The sequence below is a fragment of the Anastrepha obliqua genome, chromosome 4 (assembly GCF_027943255.1).
Source record: "Anastrepha obliqua isolate idAnaObli1 chromosome 4, idAnaObli1_1.0, whole genome shotgun sequence".
NCBI classification, from domain to species: Eukaryota; Metazoa; Arthropoda; class Insecta; order Diptera; family Tephritidae; genus Anastrepha; species Anastrepha obliqua.
Genome location: NC_072895.1, coordinates 101,159,992 through 101,182,106, shown reverse-complemented (window position 1 = coordinate 101,182,106; position 22,115 = coordinate 101,159,992). Strand labels below are relative to the sequence as shown.

Here is a 22,115-nt window from a genome sequence, read left to right as displayed (position 1 = left end):
TTTTTTATTTAATACACAAACGCCAATCGGCAATATACAACTTGGTAACAATTAATGAAAAGAGAAAAAATGAATTTTGAGGGGAAAGGTTTAAACAAATTAATTGAGTATTTGTAACAATTAATTGATTCAAACAAATTTTTCGAAATGTTGTTTGACTAGGGCTATGGTAATAGTCGTGATTTAGTATCTGGTATGAAGGTATTGAGTGATCCGCTGTAAAAGTCCACCTCGTTGTGCAGTGAGTTGACGATCCTAGCTATTCGATTATGTGGACCGTTAAAAACATAGTTTTTAGTTGTCCTTGTGGTTTTTAGCAGGCGATTGCGTCTCAATGGAAGTCCAACAGGTGCGAATTCAAAGAAACTATTGATATCTGGGGCAATCTGATTGTGTGAAGAAAGTGTCCGGAAACTATATGCAACATTCACATCTATATTCTACATCGGTTTTTGATACTAATGGACATCTATTGAATTCTATATATATTTTTAGGTGCATCAATTTTTAGGCATTCATTCCAGTGGATATATTCACCATAGTTAAAATAGTACTGAACATTTGGTTTTAACTGCTACACTCCTTTTTCCTGTAGTGACATCTTGGACAGTAGCAGCATCTGAGTGACCCTGTTATGTTCTAGTAATCCCTGGTATATAGTAAGGTTATTAACATTCTACGAATTCTATACGAAAATATAATTAGCAGATTCGATCTCAAGACAAAATTTGTCATCTTAGAGATATTATTTACACATAGCAAAAATTAGCGATGGAGGAACAACGAAGCGACAAAATCTATGGTGGATGTGAAGGCCCTGATGCCATGTATGTAAAGCTTATTTCATCGGATGGGCAGGAATTTATAGTGAAACGGGAACATGCTCTGACCTCTGGCACCATAAAGGCAATGCTTTCGGGTCCTGGACAATTTGCAGAAAACGAAGCAAATGAAGTTCATTTCAGAGAAATCCCGTAAGTAAAAATAGCAAACTGATATATAAGGGTGACTATGCATAACAACTGTGGCTAATAATAATTGTTTTTTTAATGAGTAAGTTCCTTTCGGGAACTGATAATTACTCAATATTCGTATATCTACCTGCCAAAGTGTAAAAGTTATAATTTGGTGTAGTTTTTGTTGTTTAAACTAGCGACATACGTACGTTGGAACTAAAAAACCAATATACATATCTACCTATTTATATACCAATGACTTGTAGGACTAGTATCAATAAATCGCGTTCTTGCTTTTAATAGCTCACAAAAGATGAAATTATCAAAAGTAAATGGGAGACGGTACCTCCTGTACGTTGTCAAAATGATTTCATTGTTAAACTCGTATTCTTGAACATTTCACAACCGGCAAATATTGAACACGAATTAACATTTTTTAACCCTTGACTTAATACCTGGGCCGGCATTTTACTTAAATAGCTTTTGGGCAATCTAATGCACTGCTCTGCACAAATAAACTTAAATTTAAATAATTTAAATGAAGAATTCAAAAGTCATTTGAAATAATTTTATTTTGTAATATCTTATTAACTAACTTAATTTTATTCCTACGTTTCAGATCTCATGTTCTTCAGAAGGTATGCATGTACTTCACATATAAAGTTCGTTACACCAATAGTTCTACTGAAATTCCTGAATTTCCGATTGCACCTGAAATCGCGTTGGAGTTGTTAATGGCGGCAAATTTCTTAGATTGTTGAATAATAAATTGAATAAACATTTTTTAGTTGAATCATTATAAATACTGGTTACTATTTCTAATTAACTTCTATGTGTGAAAGGAAATGGAGAAATATAATTTGTCTGAAAAGAAAAATTTCGTTCAAATATAATACATGTTTGAAGTTGTGGGTAATTACCAATAAAACCACAAAATTAATCTACCCCTTCACATGTGGCAGATTAGCTGCGAAGTTGACAAGCAGCTGTCAAGACTTTTGAAAGGTTTTTCTTTATTGAAATTGCTTTGATGGAATATTTGGGTTTGTTTAATTATTATTCACGAAATGAAGAAAAGACAAGGGTGAAGGAATAGCTAATTTAATAGCGTATCTGGCTGCTAGTAATAAATAGTTGGAGGAAATCCGTACACGACGTTTACTGAGGTTGCAAAAAATTATGGCAGCAACACGCATGCGAAATTCGATATTACATTTTATAATAAGTAAGAAGAGGGCAAAGCGTTTATGGATACACGTTTTTTCTGTATATGAGTGCATAATTAATAAAAATTTTATTAGAATTATGTCTACAAACCTCTTTTCTTTGCCGGCGTCCATTTTATTTAGTTTTTACTCTGACGTTTTTCTTTACAAGCGTAAAAATAATGATCTATTACACAGAAAGCACAGGGATGTATGTCAAAAAGTATTGTTATTATCTAGGATTATTTTATAATCTCAGATTTTGGGAGAGAAATTTTGTATGGGAAATCGCGCTTTTTAATTATGGATTGAGAGTAAAGCACGAAAAAGTAGATCATTTACTTATATGTAACGTATTATAGCTGTGCATGGCGCAGAGAACGTAAATTGAATTTAATAATGTGAATTTACGTTCTCTGCATGGCGTACTAAAGTGTCTGAATTTATTAAATTATTGGGATAAATTCTTTTATTCTGATTGGATGCATTGTATTATACAACTCTTTAAATTATGGGAAAATTTTTTCACCACAAATAATTATTAACTAAAATATTTTAGATAAATATATGTACTATAATTAATTTAAACCTATCCCTTCTTGCATTACTGATTCAAAGTAACCATACTTGAAAAATCTACACAATGGTAACAGAATTCTAAACACTTCACTCACCTTGTACCTAGGTTGAAATTGATGCGCTTGCAAATGTGTGATTCTGGTTTGTTTAGATTTGTCCAGTGCACCTTCTAGCTGGTGAAATGAATATTATTAATTTAGCTGAAACTCCAACTAAAGCAGACATATTCCACACTTATGACGCAGATAGTAAACTCGGAGCTCTTATTATTGATAACGGCAAGAACAGACTTGTATATAAAAGTCATGGTAAATTTGTTAATGACGATCATCTTCAGGTTCCTTTAAGTGTAGGGCTGGTTGGAGTACCAGCTCGCATCCGTTACTAGAATTTCGTAACTTCATTTTAAAACCAAGAAGGGATAGAAGGAAAGAAGTAGCAGAACCTATTGCAAACAAACACACACAAATTGGTAATGCCATAACTAATATTGAGTCTGTGCGGTTAAATCTTAAAACTCAGGTAGTTCTTAAATATACTTTGTTTGCCTGCTAATTTAGTTAATTTTAATGTTTGTGATTTTTATAGTTCGACCGGAATGTTGTTACACACTTCCACAATCAGGAGCAGATATTTGACTATATATTTGCGCATTTGGGTGTTAACAACGAGGAAAACTTCTCACATCCAGTTCTATTGACTGAAGCTCTTGGTAATCCAAATTACTTCCGCCAACGTAAGTTTCTTGTATTAAATTTAATAAAAATGACGAAGAACTTTTACTTTACTCCCACATCATTTTCTTTTTTTTTTAGAAATGAATGAGTTGCTTTTCGAGTGCTATGCTATTCCTTCTGTTTGTTATGGGATTGATTCACTCTTCAGTTGGAAGAGGAATGACATAGGGGCTGATACGCTAATTGTATCGTTTGGATACAACACCATACATGTAATACCAGTCTTAAATGGAATTATGAGGATAGAGAATGTCCGTCGTATAAATTTAGGCGGATATCATATTATTCATTACCTTCATCGACTTATGCAAATGAAATATCCTATGCATATAAATTCAATAACGATAAGTAGAATTGAAACGTTATTGCATTGTCACAGTAGTATAGCTTTGGATTATCTGCAAGAGTTGAGACAATGGTCTGATATGGACTACTACACGGATAATGTAAAGAAGATTCAATTGGCATTCGTGCTGCCCAGTGCTCAAAATACTCCTCAGAATCTGGATCAAAAAATTGAAAAACGCAAGGAATTAACGCGTCGTCTCAATGAAATAAATGCCCGCCGAGCTAAAAACAAACAATTGGACATGGAGAATCAATTACGATTTATGTCTAATGTTAGAGATCTCTACGAGCTTGGAGAAATGGAGGAATTCGAAACTGCACTAAAACAAAATAATATAGAAAATTTAGCTATGCTGGATGTAAGTGAACCTTCCAAATGTTTCTTAAGAATAATATATATTTTTTTTACAGAAGACAATAGCTTCTCTACGCGGACGACTCCTTCAAATGGAATCAGCTACACAAGACACTTCAGTAACTGGCAACCGAGCGCAAAAAGAAAAACCATCCAATTCGAAAAAACCACCTTCAGATGTACCTGTTGAAAAATGGTTAGCTGAAATAAATTATAAACGAGATGACATCCTAAGACGGAAAGAACTTCGTAAGGCGCGCCGACAAGAAGCTGCAAAACGTCATACCGCAGCAGCACAAGAAAGGATGCGAATTATTTCGTTACTCGCGCACAATGATAAAGGCATCGATAACTTTGGTGTTAACGACAACGACTGGGACGTTTATAAATCTATAAACAAGGATAATGAAAGCGACAGTGATAGTGATAATGACAAACTTTTAGAATGTGAAAACATTCTTCGACAATATGATCCGTCCTTCAAACAAAGTACGATACAAAGTTGCGATGTTGCCGAAAACTATCAAGTGAGTATATTTGTGATGACTTGACTTTTAGTATTCATTCGATTCCACAAAATATTTACCTGACACAACTATAACATAAACATTATAGCCAAAAGTTGTAAAAAGCAATTATTTAGGCAACAAACTTCCTTTGCTTGCATGAAAACCTATAAATTCCTTATTTACAAGACTCCATTTAAGGCTTTTGTCAACCTCTTAATTGTGCCTAACTATTAACTTCTAACAACGAATTTTTGCTAATTTAAAATAATATATAGTATACGAGTTACATAAATATTTTTCTAGCCAATGGCTTTTTAGTCCGTTTCGTAAAGCTCCTTCTTTCGCAGTTTGCTTTGCAAAATATCGTTCTCGTTGTAGCTAATATGAAGAGGTGGTATAAGTGCTGAAGCCACCATACGGCTTTCTGCGTTTAAGAAATTAAATGTTGCACACGCCTAAAGGTAAATGTATACAAAAGTAATTATAAAGTGCTATTAGATGTTCGCCTTTTTGGTTTCACCTGCTCCGTACGAAGTATTTCAATATTGATTTTTTGTTTTTTCATAAATTCAATTATTACTTTGGAAAGGGCTTGTGTAACGGGCTGATCTCCAATGCCGATAATAAGTATATCAATTTTTGGTTCAAGAGTGCAAAAAAAAGCTAAGCTGTCTTCGTTGATATCCTCATAAGAAGAAACATTCCACGAAAGAACAGAACTGAAAATAATGAAAATTATGTATTTGATACATTGTGATTGCTTTTTATTACCGTGGAAATATCGCCATTGGACCCATTATTACCATGTCATTATTTAGACGAAATCCGAATTGACTGAATCCGGTTATCATGAGACCGTGATCCTGTTCAGTATTAAATATTGAGACCTTCGTTTTGCCGTCAGCGTCATAGGCAGCTTTTACATATTGACGTGATGCGGAGGTAATAATATTCTTGTTTAGTCTGCGTAGTCCGCCGAAAGCAAATTGCAAAACTTTAGCCATCTTTTACAACATTAATGCACGTTACCTGCGTTACGTCTTGTTATGTATTTTGATGGATGTTGTTTATAGTAGCAAATTTCCTCTTTCCTTCAAAAACAGAAAAATGAAAACACTACAGGGTGAATCAAGACATTTTTCAATAATATAATGCTAAAGTGTTTTTATTAAATTTTAACCAAGTAAAAGATAAGCTGTTATGTAATTGCATTGTTTTTCAAACTATCCCACCTAAAAGTACACATTGAAAATTATAATACATCCTTAACAATTTTCGCAGTCAAAAATTATTAGATCTATTTAATAATTTTTACTAATGTCCTTTTATCCATTTTTAGCTACATTTTAGTGTTGAGTCTATTCGAGCACCTGAAGTGATTTTCCAACCAAGCCTAATAGGATGTTCTGAAATGGGACTAGCTGAATTGATTGATTTTGTACTCAAGCTATTTCCGGCTGATGAGCAGCAGCGATTGGTTAATAATATATTACTAACAGGTGGATGTTCGCAGTTCACAGGTAGTACAACTTTTAATTATGAGTATCTGATGCGAATCTAAATTTATTTATTTAAAGGCTTAAAAGAACGGCTCTCGAAAGAGCTTCGAGAAATGCGTCCCTTCCAAACCCCATTTCAAATATTTTCTGCACAGTCGCCTGAACTGGATTCTTGGTTTGGTGCAAAAGATTTTGCAAATTCTAATGATTTTACTGAATCGTTGAGCTCTAAAAAGGATTACGAAGAGAAAGGTTATGATTACTTCAAGGAGCATTTATACAGTAATCGATATTATGCCAATATGTAAAAGAGTTAATTTTCTTTCGAATAAATCAAAATTTATATGTTAATTTATTTTTTTATTTAGTAATAGAATCGTTGAGCTCTAAAAAGGATTACGAAGAGAAAGGTTATGATTACTTCAAGGAGCATTTATACAGTAATCGATATTATGCCAATATGTAAAAGAGTTAATTTTCTTTCGAATAAATCAAAATTTATATGTTAATTTATTTTTTTATTTAGTAAGAGCTTAAAATTATCCATAGGGACAATTGTGTGTATATTGTTACTTGTTACCATATTTAAAATTATCACACAAGTATTTGGGGAGAGCGCCGCTCTTAATATTTAAAATAAATTGTATTGTTTGACGTTTATTATTCTCCAGCATCACAATCCTTGCTTCATTCATAACCTTTCGCCACCCACCTATACTTCCTTCCACCGCTGCACGTTCAGCTTTGCAAGGTCATCTTCGGGCCATCTCTCTCTGGGGCGCCCTCTTCTTCGTTTCACATTTCACCATTTTCCATTTTTTAGTTTTTCAATTTGTATGCCAATAGATCTGTAAACTGATATTCTATATTTCCTACTTAAAAACCTTGTTCACGGTACAAAATAAGACATTGATATTAGAATGTTTGGCCTCAAAGGAAAAATATACTATTGTAACCCTTATGTTTTCTTTTTTTACAAAGTTTTCTCTCAATATACACATTCTAATAAATTTTAAAGGAACTGAGTAAGAATTTACCATGGAAGGTTGTTTGCCTTTGTGTAGAGGCGTGGCCAAATAACACTTTAACGTATTTTTGTATACACAAACTTGACAGCTAATTTAATTAACTTTAAGTCTGACTGTAAACAGAGTTTAATTAGCACAAGCAGCGGGTAATTATTATACCATATCCCCAGTCTGTGCAGATACCTTTGTACATTTTGCTCGTAGGATGATTTATAAGTCCGATAACTGGTTACATAACACATCTTAATGGAAAACATATTTTATGCGAGTATATAAATGGTTGACAAACGATGACTTATTGCTGGTTCAGGTCTCTGGTTCTCATTGCTTAAAATAAAATCGCAAGTTCATGCTGTACTAATTCTGAACTCTTATTTGGCAATGTCGACATTCTGATTATTTTAAAATGTTGCAGTCGATTTTTCCGTTTTGAATTTGAATTTTTAACATCGTGAACCTTTCATACATTATGATTAGAAATATTGTGCACCAATATATTTTTGAGCAATTAATGCATTTTAAAGATGGCAATCGTTGTTGCCAAAAATTTTGTGGATCCTTTCGTTCAACAGAAAGACTTATTTTTACAGAGTATGCTTTTAAACTTGGATACAACTGTCGTCCGTTGCTACACAATGGGATTGAATTCATCAAAATATTTAAAAAGGATTGCTTGCATTTTATGAATCAGATACCAGAATTACGTCTGACCCCACATACAGAAAAAGAGCTTTTTATGCTGCAACGCGAAAGTGACTTTATTGGTAGTCAACTAGAAATGCAAATGTCACCGGAATTTTTCAGCCCAAATTGTGCAAGGCCCTCCATTCCACCACATCGATTCTCTTTGGGTTTGAAGCAATCAATGGCTCGTCAAAATATTCGTGGACAACAGTGTTTTCAAGACAAATGCTCTCTAAAACCATACAAAATACATTTACTTGAAGCCGTGCGCCGTAGTCGGGTGCTGATAGTGAATGGTGACTGCATTTTTGAAAAATCGACCGGATTGCCTATGTATATAATTGAAAATTGTGCTGAACGCAGAGCTCATTGTAAAATAATTTGTGTGGAGAGAGAGCAATTATTGGCAATTCATAATAGTGAAAAGCTTTCGGAATACTTAGGTGAAAAAGTGGGGAATACCGTTGCTTTTCAAATACATCTGCAGAGTCGAATCAGCGAAGGATCAAACCTTATCTATACCACTTCAAGTTTCTTGCTACGTGTACTTATGGGTCAAAGTATTGTTGATAGTTTCCGGCATATTTCGCATATTATTGTTTGTGATGTCCATCGACATGAAGCATTTACTGATTTATTATTATGTGAATTACGCGCTGCTCTACGTTGCCACGCACATCTCAAAATAATATTACTTTCCAATTCTGAGCACAATTCAGATTTTTTAGAGTATTTTGGTGAGGGTGAAGTGTTTCAGTTGGAATTTCCTTCGGATTCTGCTTTACAAACATTTAACGTTTTTCATATAGAAGATATACAAAGGATACTAGAAAAAGACCAATTAAATATGAGAACTCAATTATCGTATACGAACTACACAAATATGTCGCGAATGATTAACGGAAATTACTTCAATGTGGACCGTATACTTGAAAATTATGAGCTTACTGGTGCCGATCAAGTTTTTGAATCATTTTTGTATATGGTTCAAGGTGAAAATATTTCCATAGATTATCGGCACTCTATAACTGGAAAGACTGCGATTATTATAGCTGCTAAACTTGGAAATGTCGCACATATAAAAATATTATTGGACAGATTTGCTGATCCCTGTATAATGGATAAACAAAATCTTAACGCTTTATCTAACGCGATTGCCGGAGGAAATATGAAGAGTGTTGAATTGCTAAGCAGCGTCCCAAATTTGAAAAACAGAAATCCATCAACATTGGATTACAGTTTAGTAATGGATCTTATTAAAGTTTTGATGATAAGTACGAAATGGGAACCTGGTAGGTAATACAAATCTACCCATATAAATGAAAACTTAAACATATTTTTAATTACAGGTAATATTGTTATTATAGTAGCTGATTATGAGCAACTTTTGCGTATGAATTATTGGGTATTGCGATGTAAAATGATAGGCGATATTCCACAACAAGTTGTCTTGTACATGTTGCATAACAATATTGAAAAGGACCATTTGGATAAGGTTATCGAAGGTACACCCGAATGTATAAATGTCATAATTGCCACAGATATTATTGAAAGCGTCATTCCGAAATATCCATTAAAATATATAATTGATTTGGCAAGAACACGACGCACCAAATATAATGCAGATGCGGCTTGTAAGGAGGTTGCTTATGACTGGGTAGCTAAAGAAGCGCTTGAAAATCGTGCACGTTTAACTAGTCGTCAAGGTACGGAGAAATATTCAATTATTTAAATTTTTCTCAATAATAGTTTTTAACTCTTAGGTGAGCGCGTATTATGCTTTCGTTTTATTCCCACTTTTCTGGTCAAAAGTTTGTCTAATACCTATACCGCGGATTTATTAACAATGCCGCTGGATCGAATTTGTTTAACTGTAAAATTATTATCACCGCATACAATGGTTGCGGAATATTTGCAATCAACCATTTCGAAAGCACCCTTTATACACATACACAATACAGTCGAAAATTTGAAGAAAATATACGTATTTGATGAACTAGAAGACGTGACATGGTTAGGATGTCGGCTAATAGATGTTCCAATCGATTGCCAGTTGGGAAAACTACTCGTATTTGCAATACTTTTACAATGCCTGGATCCCGTACTAACAATAGTCAGTTTTTTATCAACTTTTGATCCATTGGAATTGCCCAGCGAGATAGATAATAAAAATCACGTCGCTTTAGAAGAGGTCCGTGCCAAAGTAAAGGAAGAGCGAAAACGTCTAGCAGAAAGTATACTTTCGGATCATTTAATATATCTACGATTATATCAAGAATGGCAAAACAATTTGCGTGACGATAATCCAGAAATGGTGCTTATAGACGAACATGATTATGTGCTAAATGGAATTTTGGAAAAAGTTTGCGACATACGCACACATTTAGTGGGCGCATTACGTTCATCACAGCTTATACACAACCAAGGTCAATTGAGCATGCATTATATAAATTTAAAGTCAAATAGTTGGCCCATGATTAAGGCAACGCTTGCGGCTGGTCTTTATCCTTGTCTTTGCATCGTCGACACATTTGAAGGACGTCTTAAATGCAATAGATCTAAGGAGCTTGTCATACATCCAGCATCCATTCTTCGAGAACTCGCCTTGGAACCGCTAAACTCCAATGCACGATCATTTCCCTCCAACTGGATTGTGTATGGAAATGAAATTAATAGTGCTAACCGTAACAGCATCCGATGTTGTTCCTTGGTATCGCCATTAACTGTTGCTATGTTTGCAGGTATGCTTAATTTATTTTGTTCAAAAATATGAATATTAAAATTAGAAATATGCACAAGACTAAGTATTCAATCAGAACCGTGTTGTAGTTAAATGTAGACTAGAGGCCCATTAAATTGACGCACTCAAAAATGTATCTTAAATAACTCCAAAATCTAAAGTCGAGATCCTTGAAAATGTTACTATCGCAATAAAGTGTTAATAATAATTTTAATCGAAATATTTTATACACTTTTATATATAATATGCGTATGTATATAATCTGTGTGACACATCGGTTAACAGGAGATATCAAAATGAAATAATTTTTTTATAGTATATTAATAATATAATACTTTTCTGATGAGAAGATATTTCTTATGCAACCTTATGCCGTTTAAAGGTCATGTAAAACTATATGTGCACATTTTATTATTTGGTAGAAAAATAATGGCGCCCAGAATTTAAGGAATATGTAATTATTACGAAAAGTAATCACTCAACATTGTGTGCTTTTTAGGTCCACCGAAGATACATTCAACAAACGTTTGTCCTCTTAGTAATTATGGCAACTATCAAGGTCCGGGAAATCATATTGCGACTGATAAAGAAGCTACAATGTCAATTTTCTATATTGATGACTGGATTGAAATGAAAATGGAACATACCACTGCTCAACTGCTCTTTAAATCACGGCAATATTTTTATAGCGCCTATATGAATTTCTTGCAGAATTGTGGCAGCCTAGACAAGTGGCGGCGCACCAACACTTTTTTAACTGCAGCATCGCGTTTGTTTGATACATTGGAAAGAGTATTTGCTATCGAAGATCAGATATGTGGTTTTATAAAGCCATTTAACATCGGTTTACGTCCTAAGGCAGTACCGAACAAATTTATAAATTCATTCAACTCCGTTATAAGTTGGAATGAGGGAAAATGTTCAAACTTTGTTCATACGATTCAAAAAGACAACGCTTCGAAACGAGCTGACACAAGGAAACAATACGTTTCGGACGGTCAACGAGATTATAAGTTTTCTTGTTTGGAAAAACAATTTTTTGCTGTTTATCTATCGCATTCAGACTCAGTATTTCGAAAATATCCACAAGATTGGCTTCGTGAAGCCGTTTCAAAAGTAGTTGAGCCCTGCTTGAAGTGTGACAAACTGACTTTCGTAATTCTGTACAACAGGAATCCCGATCAATTTTGCATGGTGGCAGTGGCTACAAAGATATTTGGGGCATTCAGATTGCAAGAGTACTTTAAAAATAAAATACCTATTAGCGAAGTTTTGTAAGTACGATATTAACTTAAAAATTGCTTATAAACTATTTTAAATATACTTTTTTTTATTTATAGGAAAATTTGTTCAAATCAAAATATGTGTGTGCCTTCATTCCCTGAAAAACGAAATGCCTTTCAAATCGATACATTAATTGGCAAAATAATTTTAGATCTATTTGCTTTTCGAAATAATTGGCTAGATTATAACTAACAGCTACATTTCATTTAAATGAAAATGAAGTTCATAGATATTTAAGTTGAAAATTCGCAAATTTGGTATGTAATCGTATCTATAATTATCAATAATGTATATGGTTTATAGTTGTCATACTTTTACTTCGGAGAAACATATAATCAACTCGAACAAATGGAATAAAGTTTGAATTTTAATTTTGAATAAATTTACCGCGCATCAATCGTTGAAAATAAAGTGAATTCTGCTATAAGATTAATAAAAAGTAAACTTGTTTGTGTTTTTATCTGATGTTCTTATTTACTATGAAGTTCTTATGTTTTTTTTCTCTCACTCCTCTCGGGAGCATGGGGCCTCGACAAGACATTTGTGTTGCGTTCGCTACGTTAATCTATTTGATTTCTGACAGGGTAGGTGATCAGCCTGCCGCTACCAGTCTTAAACTTAGGAACAACGTCTTCTTACTGCTTGGAGCGCCATCTGTGTTTTACATTTTTCTGCCAGAAGGATCACACAGATTGTTGACGACTTCGTTAGAGTTGATGTGTCTGCGCTATTGCCGCAGTTGCCCGATTCCTCTTGCTGGCGCCACTGATATAATGTGTAACAAATATCATAACTTTTAATTTTTGTTTTTGTTCGATTTTTAGGGGGGAGATTGATAACGATTATATAATATGGAACTCTCTCATTTTTCTAATTAAAGTGAGATACTGGTCTCGTTTTTTTAGTCTGGCAACAAAGCCGAATTAGCCGCCCGACGAAATTTGATTTTTTTTAATTTAAAGAAGCTCCGCCAAACCACTGAAAAGGGTATAAGCGTCAATTATATAATTTAAAAATTAAAATATCCAATGATTGATTCACAAATATGCAACTTTCACACGAAGATTGGTTAATTTATTTTCTGTGACGACATTACTTCTATCAAATTCGCCAGGAAAAAAATTTAGTACAGGGATGGCGCCATCTTTGTATTAGTAGTATTCGATAACAAAACGTTGCAATGCAATAGCGTAAGCGAAAATTTTCTCCTAAGGCATAAAGTAGAGGCAGAGAATGTTAATGGAATTCCATTCCAATTGAGTTTTAGTTTGGTTGAGTGCATCACTGATAACTAAATTTTATTTCTTTAAAAAATACTGTATGTATTCTTATGAACGAACATTTTAGTTTTTTTATATTTCGAATACAGTGGAGGCTATAACTATTAGCCTGCCGATACCAGTCCTAAGTGGTGGAAATGTCCACCTGTCGTTGCTTAGGAACAACACCCTCTTTACTGCTTGGAGCGTCAATGTTTCACATTTTTCTGAAGAAGGCAGAGAATGTTAATGGAATTCCATTCCATTCCTCCTTGGTTTCCATTCCTCCAAAGGAATTCCATTAACATTCTCTGCCTTCTTCAGAAAAATGTGAAACATTGACGCTCCAAGCAGTAAAGAGGGTGTTGTTCCTAAGCAACGACAGGTGGACATTTCCACCACTTAGGACTGGTATCGGCAGGCTAATAGTTATAGCCTCCACTGTATTCGAAATATAAAAAAAACTAAAATGTTCGTTCATAAGAATACATACATAAGTATTTTTTAAAGAAATAAAGTTTAGTTATCAGTGATGCACTCAACCAAACTAAAACCCAAGTGTTTTTTTTATAAACAATCAGGTAAAAACCTGTTTTTGCTAATCACCTACTCACCAACGCAAGACAAGCCTTGTCGAGACCCTATGCTCCCGAGAGGAGTGAAGAAAAAAAAAATATATGTATGGTATGTACATATGTATGTATATGCGCAACCTAACAAAATAATGCTTCTGCTTCAGAATTTCATTTGAATATTTTTTATTTAAATATTGGCCAAGCAGGTAGGTAATGCAACCTGCGTTCGATTTCCAAATAATGAGGTAACTAGTGTATCTTTAGTGAAGCTTTTTCCATGTTCACGAATTTAAGCAGGTAGGTAGTTAATAATGCGACAACAACAATGGTTTGGAAATCTTGAAAACCAGACTATCAATACACTGGAAAAACCTAGAGAAATGCAATATCAGGTAATAAGTGCAGGTGTGTTACCTGTAAATATATAAAAATGGAAAAGGTTCACGGCTACTGAATTAAGGGCGAGCACAATCAGTACAAATTTAGATTTCTGTTGTCTGTCTGTACTTTCATGTTTTAAAATGGAGACATTGTTTGAAGTAAATATTAATAACTTAATTGGGATGTGTTTAACAAAATTTAGCTTGTGGTACTGGAACACAAGTATAATAAAATCATACCGTCAATATACTAATGTTGCTCACACTCACCAATGTAAACGGACACCTATATCAGCTGACACGATGAAACTAATGAGAGGCCTATTTAAGGGGTTAGGGGTAGTCAGAGGCCCGAAAAAATGATGATTTTCACGAATTTTTTTTTGCTACTTAATTAATTTATTTAACAAAAATAAAAACATAGCATAAAAACATCATGTTTTAACTTGACTTCACCAAAATTTCAAAAAAAAAATTAATAATTGCAAAAGTTATCGCTGTTTGTGTGAAGCCCGTTTCTCCAGAAGTCCCTTGCGGTGAACATCACAAGTCCTTGCAGATTCATCTAAAACCAATCGGACAAGAAAAATTAGTTTTATTAATAGATAATCTTGTGCCTGATCGAAGCTTTTTTTTTCAAAATGAACAAAATGGCGGCCTCAGAAAATTTTTTCCAGATTTTAGAGCAAAAAAACCAACAGTTAATTGTTAAAAAAAAATCGAAATTTTTGAAAAAAAAAATCCTTCGATCAGGCACAAGTTTTTTATGTTTTTCAAAAGCTGTATAAATTTTATTGAAATCTACGTAGCGGTTTTTAAGTTACAGTGTTCACCAGTTTGAAAAACATAGTTTTGAGAAAAACGCATTTAAAGTTTTGCTATCGGCTCCGGAGCGGCCGAGCGCCCTTTGTTAATTGTTGAATAACTTGAAAAGTATTTGTCGGATTCACTTCAAATTTTTACACAATATTTTTAAAACATTATACTTTAAGAAAATGCAAAAAAAAAAATCGATTTTTTGAAAATTCTGACTACCCCTAACCCCTTAAATAAATTCTCACCATCCTTATCATTTACAAATTTTAATTTCTATTAGCATAACTTAAAAACAATGTTCAATAATGTTAATTATAGATAAATAAACTAATTGCGTTTGTTGGTTTTTGGCTTTGGTTTGTTATACAATGAAAAATTGTAACTTATAATGCGGATGTGTGTAAAAGTATGTATGCAAAAATGTTAATGACAACATTGTGTCACTAAAAGAACGCAGTTGTTTTCTACGGGATAAACTTTGCTCAATTTTGTGTATGCTACAGGCAACGGAAAGGGACTACAATACGTTGGTGAGTGTGAACACCATAATGCAGAGAACATAATGCTTATACCATGGCGACGGTTTGTTTACGAATACAGTGAATACAAATGGGCGAAAGAGCGTAATTTTATTGTGCGTTATTTAAAGAGAGAATTTGATTAATTAAAATAGATATGCCAGTAGTAACACACCTACATTTAGTCACATTTATATCTTGCGTATAATTCAAAAATAGCTACAAAATGGTGCGCGAAGTGACGTGCATCCAAAATTCCCCTCAAAATTTTGTTTTTCACCATACCTATCAAGACAAGGATGATAGATACCAGGTTTGCTCGTTAGGTATGGTGAGCAAAATTTATTTCAGCCTGTGTTTCACAAAATTTATTTAACTATCAAAATTTTGCCGCCAGCCAAAATCTGCACGATAATTTCACATATATTTACATAATCGTCCAAGCAGTTGTCGTTCAGATGGCAACGAAGTAATATTTTGTTAATTTTTTCGTATATCACTAATACATTCTTAGTCTTTTCGTAAGCAAACCAATTCATTACCCCTGATACGTTAGCCCATTAACTGATTCTGTCAAATTCGCTAAAGTCTGATATTGGCCACACCATTAAAAATATTTTCACCATGACTACTAGTATTTGGTGCGTATTTGTATCACCCTATAATTAAATAGCATCTCACTTCAAGACGTTGTACGTTTTTCTCTTATATGTAAGTTTTTCAGCAAACCGATATTATTCTTGTAAAAAGTTTCGTGGCTATTAGTTGTGCTTTTGGTTGAAAAATTAATTTTATAATGTCGGACTCCGAAGCAAGTAATGCTTCTGATAGTGGATCAGACGAGGGATCCTTAAGTTCCAACAAATCACAACGAAGTGCGCGTTCACGTTCACGTTCTCGCTCAGTATATAGATCGCGTTCCGGTTCTCGGTCTAAATCGCCCTCTAGGTCGCGCTCGCGATCGCGTTCACGTTCTGACGCCTCGGGCTCGGAAGATGAGAGTCCCTCTCGTAATAGGCAGCGTAAAAGTCGCAGTCGGTCCGGTGATGAGGAACCTGAGGATGGTGAGGATCTCGATGGAGATGAGGTTGACTCTGAGTATGATGAAGAGGAGGATGAAGACGACGATCGCCCAAGAAAGAAGAAGAAAAAGGAACGTTTTGGAGGCTTCATTATTGATGAAGCCGAAGTGGATGACGAGGTAAATTATAGTCAAATTTGTGAAGCAAAATAGTTGAACAAAAGCAATTTGTAATGAAATGTTGTTGGTAGGTTGATGAAGATGATGAATGGGAAGAAGGAGCTAACGAACTTGGTATTGTTGGTAACGAGATTGACGAGTTAGGCCCTACAGCACGAGATATAGAAATACGACGTCGTGGCACAAATCTATGGGAGTAAGATAATAAACTATTAATATATTACTATAAATATTAATAATTAAATATAATTAAATATAATAAATATTAATGCTTTAATTTGTAACTAAATTATTTTATTTTTAGCACTCAAAAGGAAGATGAAATCGAGGAATATCTACGAAAGAAATATGCCGATGAATCTGTTGTTAAAAGACACTTTGGTGATGGCGGTGAGGAAATGTCCGATGAAATAACACAGCAGACATTGTTGCCGGGAATAAAGTATAAATAATTCATTTTGGGAAACACATATTTCATTAACTTATACAATTTATAGAGATCCTAATCTATGGATGGTCAAATGCCGTATTGGCGAGGAGAAAGCCACCGCTCTTTTATTGATGCGCAAATTTCTCACATATTTGAATACGGATGAACCTTTGCAGATTAAATCTGTGGTTGCTCCCGAAGGAGTTAAGGGTTATATATATCTGGAGTCATACAAGCAAACGCATGTAAAAACCGCTATAGACAATGTTGGCAATTTACGTATGGGCAAATGGAAACAAGAAATGGTGCCCATAAAGGAAATGACTGATGTTTTGAAAGTAGTAAAGGAGCAAGTTGGATTGAAAGTGAAACAATGGGTTCGACTCAAGCGTGGTTTATATAAGGACGATATTGCTCAAGTTGATTACGTGGATTTGGCTCAAAATCAAGTACATTTAAAACTACTGCCCAGAATTGATTATACACGTATGCGCGGGGCTCTTAGAACCACAGCAACGGTAATATTTTACAGTCAACTTTGTATTAATGCCTTAATAATAATGATGTTCTGGTCTATATTTAAGGAATCGGATGATTCTAAACGCAGAAAGAAACGTAGACCAGCTGCAAAGCCCTTCGACCCAGAGGCCGTAAGGTAAGACAAATTTGTTTTACAAATTATGATAGAAAACACTTGCAATTTATATTTTATTTTATTTAAAGAGCTATTGGCGGGGAGGTTCATTCAGATGGTGACTTTTTGCTTTTTGAAGGGAATCGTTACTCGCGTAAAGGATTTTTATATAAAAATTTTACAATGTCAGCCATTTTGGTTGACGGCGTGAAGCCTACATTGGCAGAATTGGAACGTTTTGAAGAGCAACCTGAAGGTAATCTAATGATTTTGCCTTGATAAATTTTGTTTATATATTTAATTGGCCAAGCTAAAAATAATATCTTAGACTTTAAAACTCAGGGCTAACTAAGATCAATTTAAACTGATTCCGAATTTATGAAATTTTTTCTAGATGTCAATTTGGAGATAGTTGCGGGCTCAAAAGACGATCCAACAAGTACACATTCATTCTCTATGGGTGACAACGTAGAGGTTTGCGTTGGTGATTTGGAAAATTTGCAAGCAAAAATAATTGCAATTGATGGTGGCATGATAACAGTAATGCCGAAGCATCAAGATCTTAAAGTAAGTTAAATTTTTCTATGAGCAATCGCAATATATACATATATATAAATATTATTATTTAATATATTTTCTTTTGACAGGATCCATTAATCTTTAAAGCCAGTGAGTTACGCAAATTCTTCAAAACTGGTGATCATGCCAGGGTTTTGGCAGGACGCTACGAAGGAGAAACTGGTTTAATCATACGGGTGGAACCGATGCGCATTGTATTGGTATCTGATTTAACAAATCACGAACTGGAAGTTTTGCCACGTGATTTGCAACTTTGTTCTGATGTGGCTACCGGCGTTGATTGCCTTGGCCAATTTCAATGGGGTGATCTTGTGCAACTGGAGTAAGTTTATTTTTGGATATCTTCTTTTAGATCGATAAGTTTACATTTGATTTTGAATATTCCAGTCCACAGAATGTTGGAGTTATTGTACGATTGGAACGGGAGAACTTTCATGTTTTAGGAATGCATGGGAAAGTTATTGAATGCAAACCGACAGCATTACACAAGCGTCGAGAGAATCGCAATACAATTGCTCTGGATGCAGACCAAAATCAAATAAGGCGCCGCGATATTGTTAAAGTAATGGAAGGACCACATGCTGTACGTAAATAAAATTAGGGAGGGACTGCATAATATTAACCGTAAAAATATTTTCAGGGCCGATCTGGTGAAATAAAACATCTTTATCGAAGCTTAGCTTTCTTGCATTGCCGTATGTACACAGAAAATGGAGGAATATTTGTTTGCAAAACGCGTCATTTGCAGTTGGCTGGGGGTAGTAAAAGTCAGGCAAACAATGCTGGTACACTTGGCGGCTTTGGATTCATGTCTCCACGCATTCAATCGCCTATGCATCCTTCTGGTGGGCGTGGTGGACGCGTTGGCGGTAGAGGAGGTCGTGGTGGGTTCCGTGTAACACGCGATCGTGAATTACTAGGGAAAACCATTAAGATTAGCGGCGGACCATATAAGGGTAACAAGCTTAGTGGCAGTCATAACCAGTTATTTTTATTAACTTTGCAAAACTTTAATCCTTAGGAGTTGTCGGAATTGTTAAGGATGCCACTGAGAGCACAGTTCGCGTGGAACTGCATACATCATGCCAAACTATATCAGTAGATCGTAACCATATTGCTATGGTTGGAGCTCCTGGAAAAGAGGGCGGAAGTGTTTCGACATACGGTCGTACTCCAGCACGTACACCTGGATATGGCTCACAGACACCAGTTTATGCAGCAGTGGGATCGAAGACACCTCTGCTTGGCAATCAAACGCCTAATTGGGATTCAGAAGGTCGCACTCCGTACAGTGGTACAATGACGCCATCGCACGACGGTAGCATGACTCCGCGCCATGGCGCTTGGGATCCTAGTATAGCAAATACTCCGGCACGTACCAACGACTTTGATTACACTCTGGAAGAACCTAGCCCAAGCCCTGGTTACAACCCAAGTATGATCTTACACATTTAGCGGATATAATGCATATTGACTTACATAAAATTTAATTTTTGTGTATTTTAGGTACACCAGGCTATCAAATGAATACGCAATTCGCACCGCAAACACCAGGCACTTTATACGGATCGGATCGTAGCTATAGTCCTTACAATCCAAGTCCCAGCCCGGCTCCATCCCCCTATCCAGTTGGTTATATGAACACACCATCTCCATCGACTTATTCCCCAAATACACCAGGTGGGAATCCGCAATCACCATATAATCCACAAACTCCAGGGGCAAGCCTGGACTCGCCAATTGGAGATTGGTGTACAACAGACATTGAAGTTAAAATTCATACCCATGACGATGCTGATTTAGTTGGGCAAACGGGCATTATTCGTACTGTTTCGAATGGAGTGTGCTCTGTTTTCTTGCGTCAAGAAGATCGCAGCGTGTCTATTGTGAGCGAACATTTGGCACCTGTACCTCCAGAAGTTGGCGATGAATTCAAAGTTATTTATGGTGACGAAAGAGAATCGGTGGGAAAAGTAAGATCGGTATCTGATAAGGATACCAGTCTTTGCCAGATTAATGACGAAATTAAATTGCTGCCAACCGCTTATTTGTGCAAAATGAAGTCCATTGACTAAAGAAACACGATTGAAAAGATAAGAAAACATTAGCCAACTATTTTGTATGTGTTTTTTCTCGGGTGTGAAAATAAAAACAGTATCCACCAAAAAAATGTGATTTTTATTCATAAATACTAACATTATTATTTAAATGAAATCATTAAATTAAGTGGTTCGTGCCAAATAGATAATTTATCAATAGAAATAGGTTTTTTTTTTTGTTTGTCATCGATAGCAGTTAAAAATTGAATGCTTACAAGTTATCGCAAGAGAGACAGAGCTAACCAAGAGCATTAACTGGCTCTCAAGGTCACCGCCGCCGTAATTACAACGATGATAGATTACAAGGTTTAACCATCCGCAACCAAATTATAAGAGTAGCTTCGGCTACACGTCAGAGGGTATCGGCAGCAGAATTGCGCCCGTTCATTTCATACGTTTTTTTACGCTCTTCAAATCAGTCGTTGTGTTGATTTTTCCTTATATAGCCAGCACAATATCAGTTTTGTTGCCAATAAACCGCCGTCACATCCCCTGTTACGTTAGAAAATCAACTGATTCCTTCAAACTCGCTGAGAGCAGGTTAACGGTCTGATAATCATCACCACCACCATGAAAACAAAATGTCAGCTACCCAGGCTCGGGAGGAAGTAAACACTCAGACCAGTTTAATATATAGTATCTTAAGTTAAACTCCGGATGACTATTGTGCCCTGAGTCTGGCAACTATATTTGTGTTTTTTGTTTTAAACATATTCTGAAAGTTGGCAACCAGCTAAATTAAAAATGTGTTTCAATTTCTCATTCGTACCTGGACGATAATCAACTTTAGTATATTATAAGACGCTAAAAGTATTGCAGAAGAAAAATTTGGATGGCAGATGCATTCAGATATTTTAATTCAGAACTGCTATCAACTATTTATTTCTTAAATGTTATATTAAAACGCTAATAGAGGAAGAATAACTTGGCTTGCCGATAGAAACATGTTCCAGGCGAGTTCTCTTCGTCCGTTTGTGTGCGTTAGGATACCTACGAGAAGATCTCAAAGTATTCAAGAAACTCAGCCATTCTCTGGTACGTGTGCCATATTAAAATCCGGAATAAGTGTTTACGTTAAGGATAATTATTATTAACTCATATAATTTAGTTTGTTTTGAATTATTAGTTACTAAAAAGCAAGGAGAACTTATTGTTCCAAACACAAAGCTGTGCATGTCAATCGAGAGCACAATTGCTTCGCACTGCAATAGATTACATACATACCCATGAAAACATACATACATACAAGTATGTCTACGTAAAACTTGGTATAAAGAAGTGGCACTTTTCGAGGCAATGTATACATTTGTTTAGAAATTGTTTGCATATCGAATAATATAAATAGGCTGTTGTGTGGCAATAGCAAGTCAATCGCCCAAAAATACGAATATGCTTTAGAGAATGCCGTTGTAGTTGTAGTCCTTAGTCGCATAGAAAGCTGGATGCTCTACTGGTCACTGCGGTTTTTGTTGGGTAAATATGTGTAAAAGATTTAAGATTAAGATCATAATGCAGTTCAGGGATTGATGTTTTTGTGGTAATAGCCGAATATATACTTTTGCCGATTGCCAGAAATATTTCTAGGCCGCGCATTGTTTTGAAATTTAAATTGTTTATCGACTGAGTCATGTAAAATTGATAATGGTAGTTATAGGGTTGGGCTAGATTAAATAAAGAGGAAAATGTTACTTTAATGTTAC

The 22,115-nt window shown here is 35.0% G+C and overlaps 5 protein-coding genes across 5 annotated transcripts; 4 read left to right on the top strand and 1 right to left on the bottom strand.

Moving 5' to 3' along the window:
- Window positions 1–636: 636 nt before the first annotated feature.
- Window positions 637–1,759, top strand: LOC129244815 (elongin-C). The gene is made up of 2 exons (XM_054882682.1): window positions 637–974; window positions 1,576–1,759. Exons 1-2 carry the CDS (start codon window positions 772–774, stop codon window positions 1,715–1,717), a joined length of 345 nt encoding a protein of 114 aa, XP_054738657.1. The 5' UTR covers window positions 637–771; the 3' UTR covers window positions 1,718–1,759.
- A 1,114-nt stretch (window positions 1,760–2,873) lies between these two features.
- On the top strand, window positions 2,874–6,539 carry LOC129245398 (actin-related protein 5). Its single transcript, XM_054883524.1, has 7 exons — window positions 2,874–3,018; window positions 3,078–3,262; window positions 3,329–3,476; window positions 3,556–4,184; window positions 4,237–4,707; window positions 6,029–6,209; window positions 6,267–6,539. Exons 1-7 carry the CDS (start codon window positions 2,922–2,924, stop codon window positions 6,494–6,496), a joined length of 1,941 nt encoding a protein of 646 aa, XP_054739499.1. The 5' UTR covers window positions 2,874–2,921; the 3' UTR covers window positions 6,497–6,539.
- Window positions 4,683–5,764, bottom strand: LOC129245399 (NADH dehydrogenase [ubiquinone] 1 alpha subcomplex assembly factor 3). The gene is made up of 3 exons (XM_054883525.1): window positions 5,461–5,764; window positions 5,210–5,408; window positions 4,683–5,144 (listed from the first exon to the last, which is right to left on the bottom strand). Exons 1-3 carry the CDS (start codon window positions 5,691–5,693, stop codon window positions 5,004–5,006), a joined length of 573 nt encoding a protein of 190 aa, XP_054739500.1. The 5' UTR covers window positions 5,694–5,764; the 3' UTR covers window positions 4,683–5,003.
- Window positions 6,540–7,670: 1,131 nt separating the features above from the next.
- Window positions 7,671–12,317, top strand: LOC129246165 (benign gonial cell neoplasm protein). The gene is made up of 5 exons (XM_054884737.1): window positions 7,671–9,192; window positions 9,250–9,606; window positions 9,664–10,641; window positions 11,140–11,914; window positions 11,981–12,317. The coding sequence occupies exons 1-5, from the start codon at window positions 7,686–7,688 to the stop codon at window positions 12,114–12,116; spliced, it is 3,753 nt and encodes a 1,250-aa protein (XP_054740712.1). The 5' UTR covers window positions 7,671–7,685; the 3' UTR covers window positions 12,117–12,317.
- Window positions 12,318–16,165: 3,848 nt separating this feature from the next.
- Window positions 16,166–20,480, top strand: LOC129244970 (transcription elongation factor SPT5). Its single transcript, XM_054882901.1, has 12 exons — window positions 16,166–16,673; window positions 16,745–16,869; window positions 16,978–17,115; window positions 17,171–17,621; window positions 17,688–17,758; window positions 17,827–17,993; window positions 18,132–18,304; window positions 18,385–18,638; window positions 18,704–18,899; window positions 18,957–19,272; window positions 19,338–19,751; window positions 19,823–20,480. The coding sequence occupies exons 1-12, from the start codon at window positions 16,269–16,271 to the stop codon at window positions 20,389–20,391; spliced, it is 3,279 nt and encodes a 1,092-aa protein (XP_054738876.1). The 5' UTR covers window positions 16,166–16,268; the 3' UTR covers window positions 20,392–20,480.
- The last annotated feature ends 1,635 nt before the right edge of the window (window positions 20,481–22,115 follow it).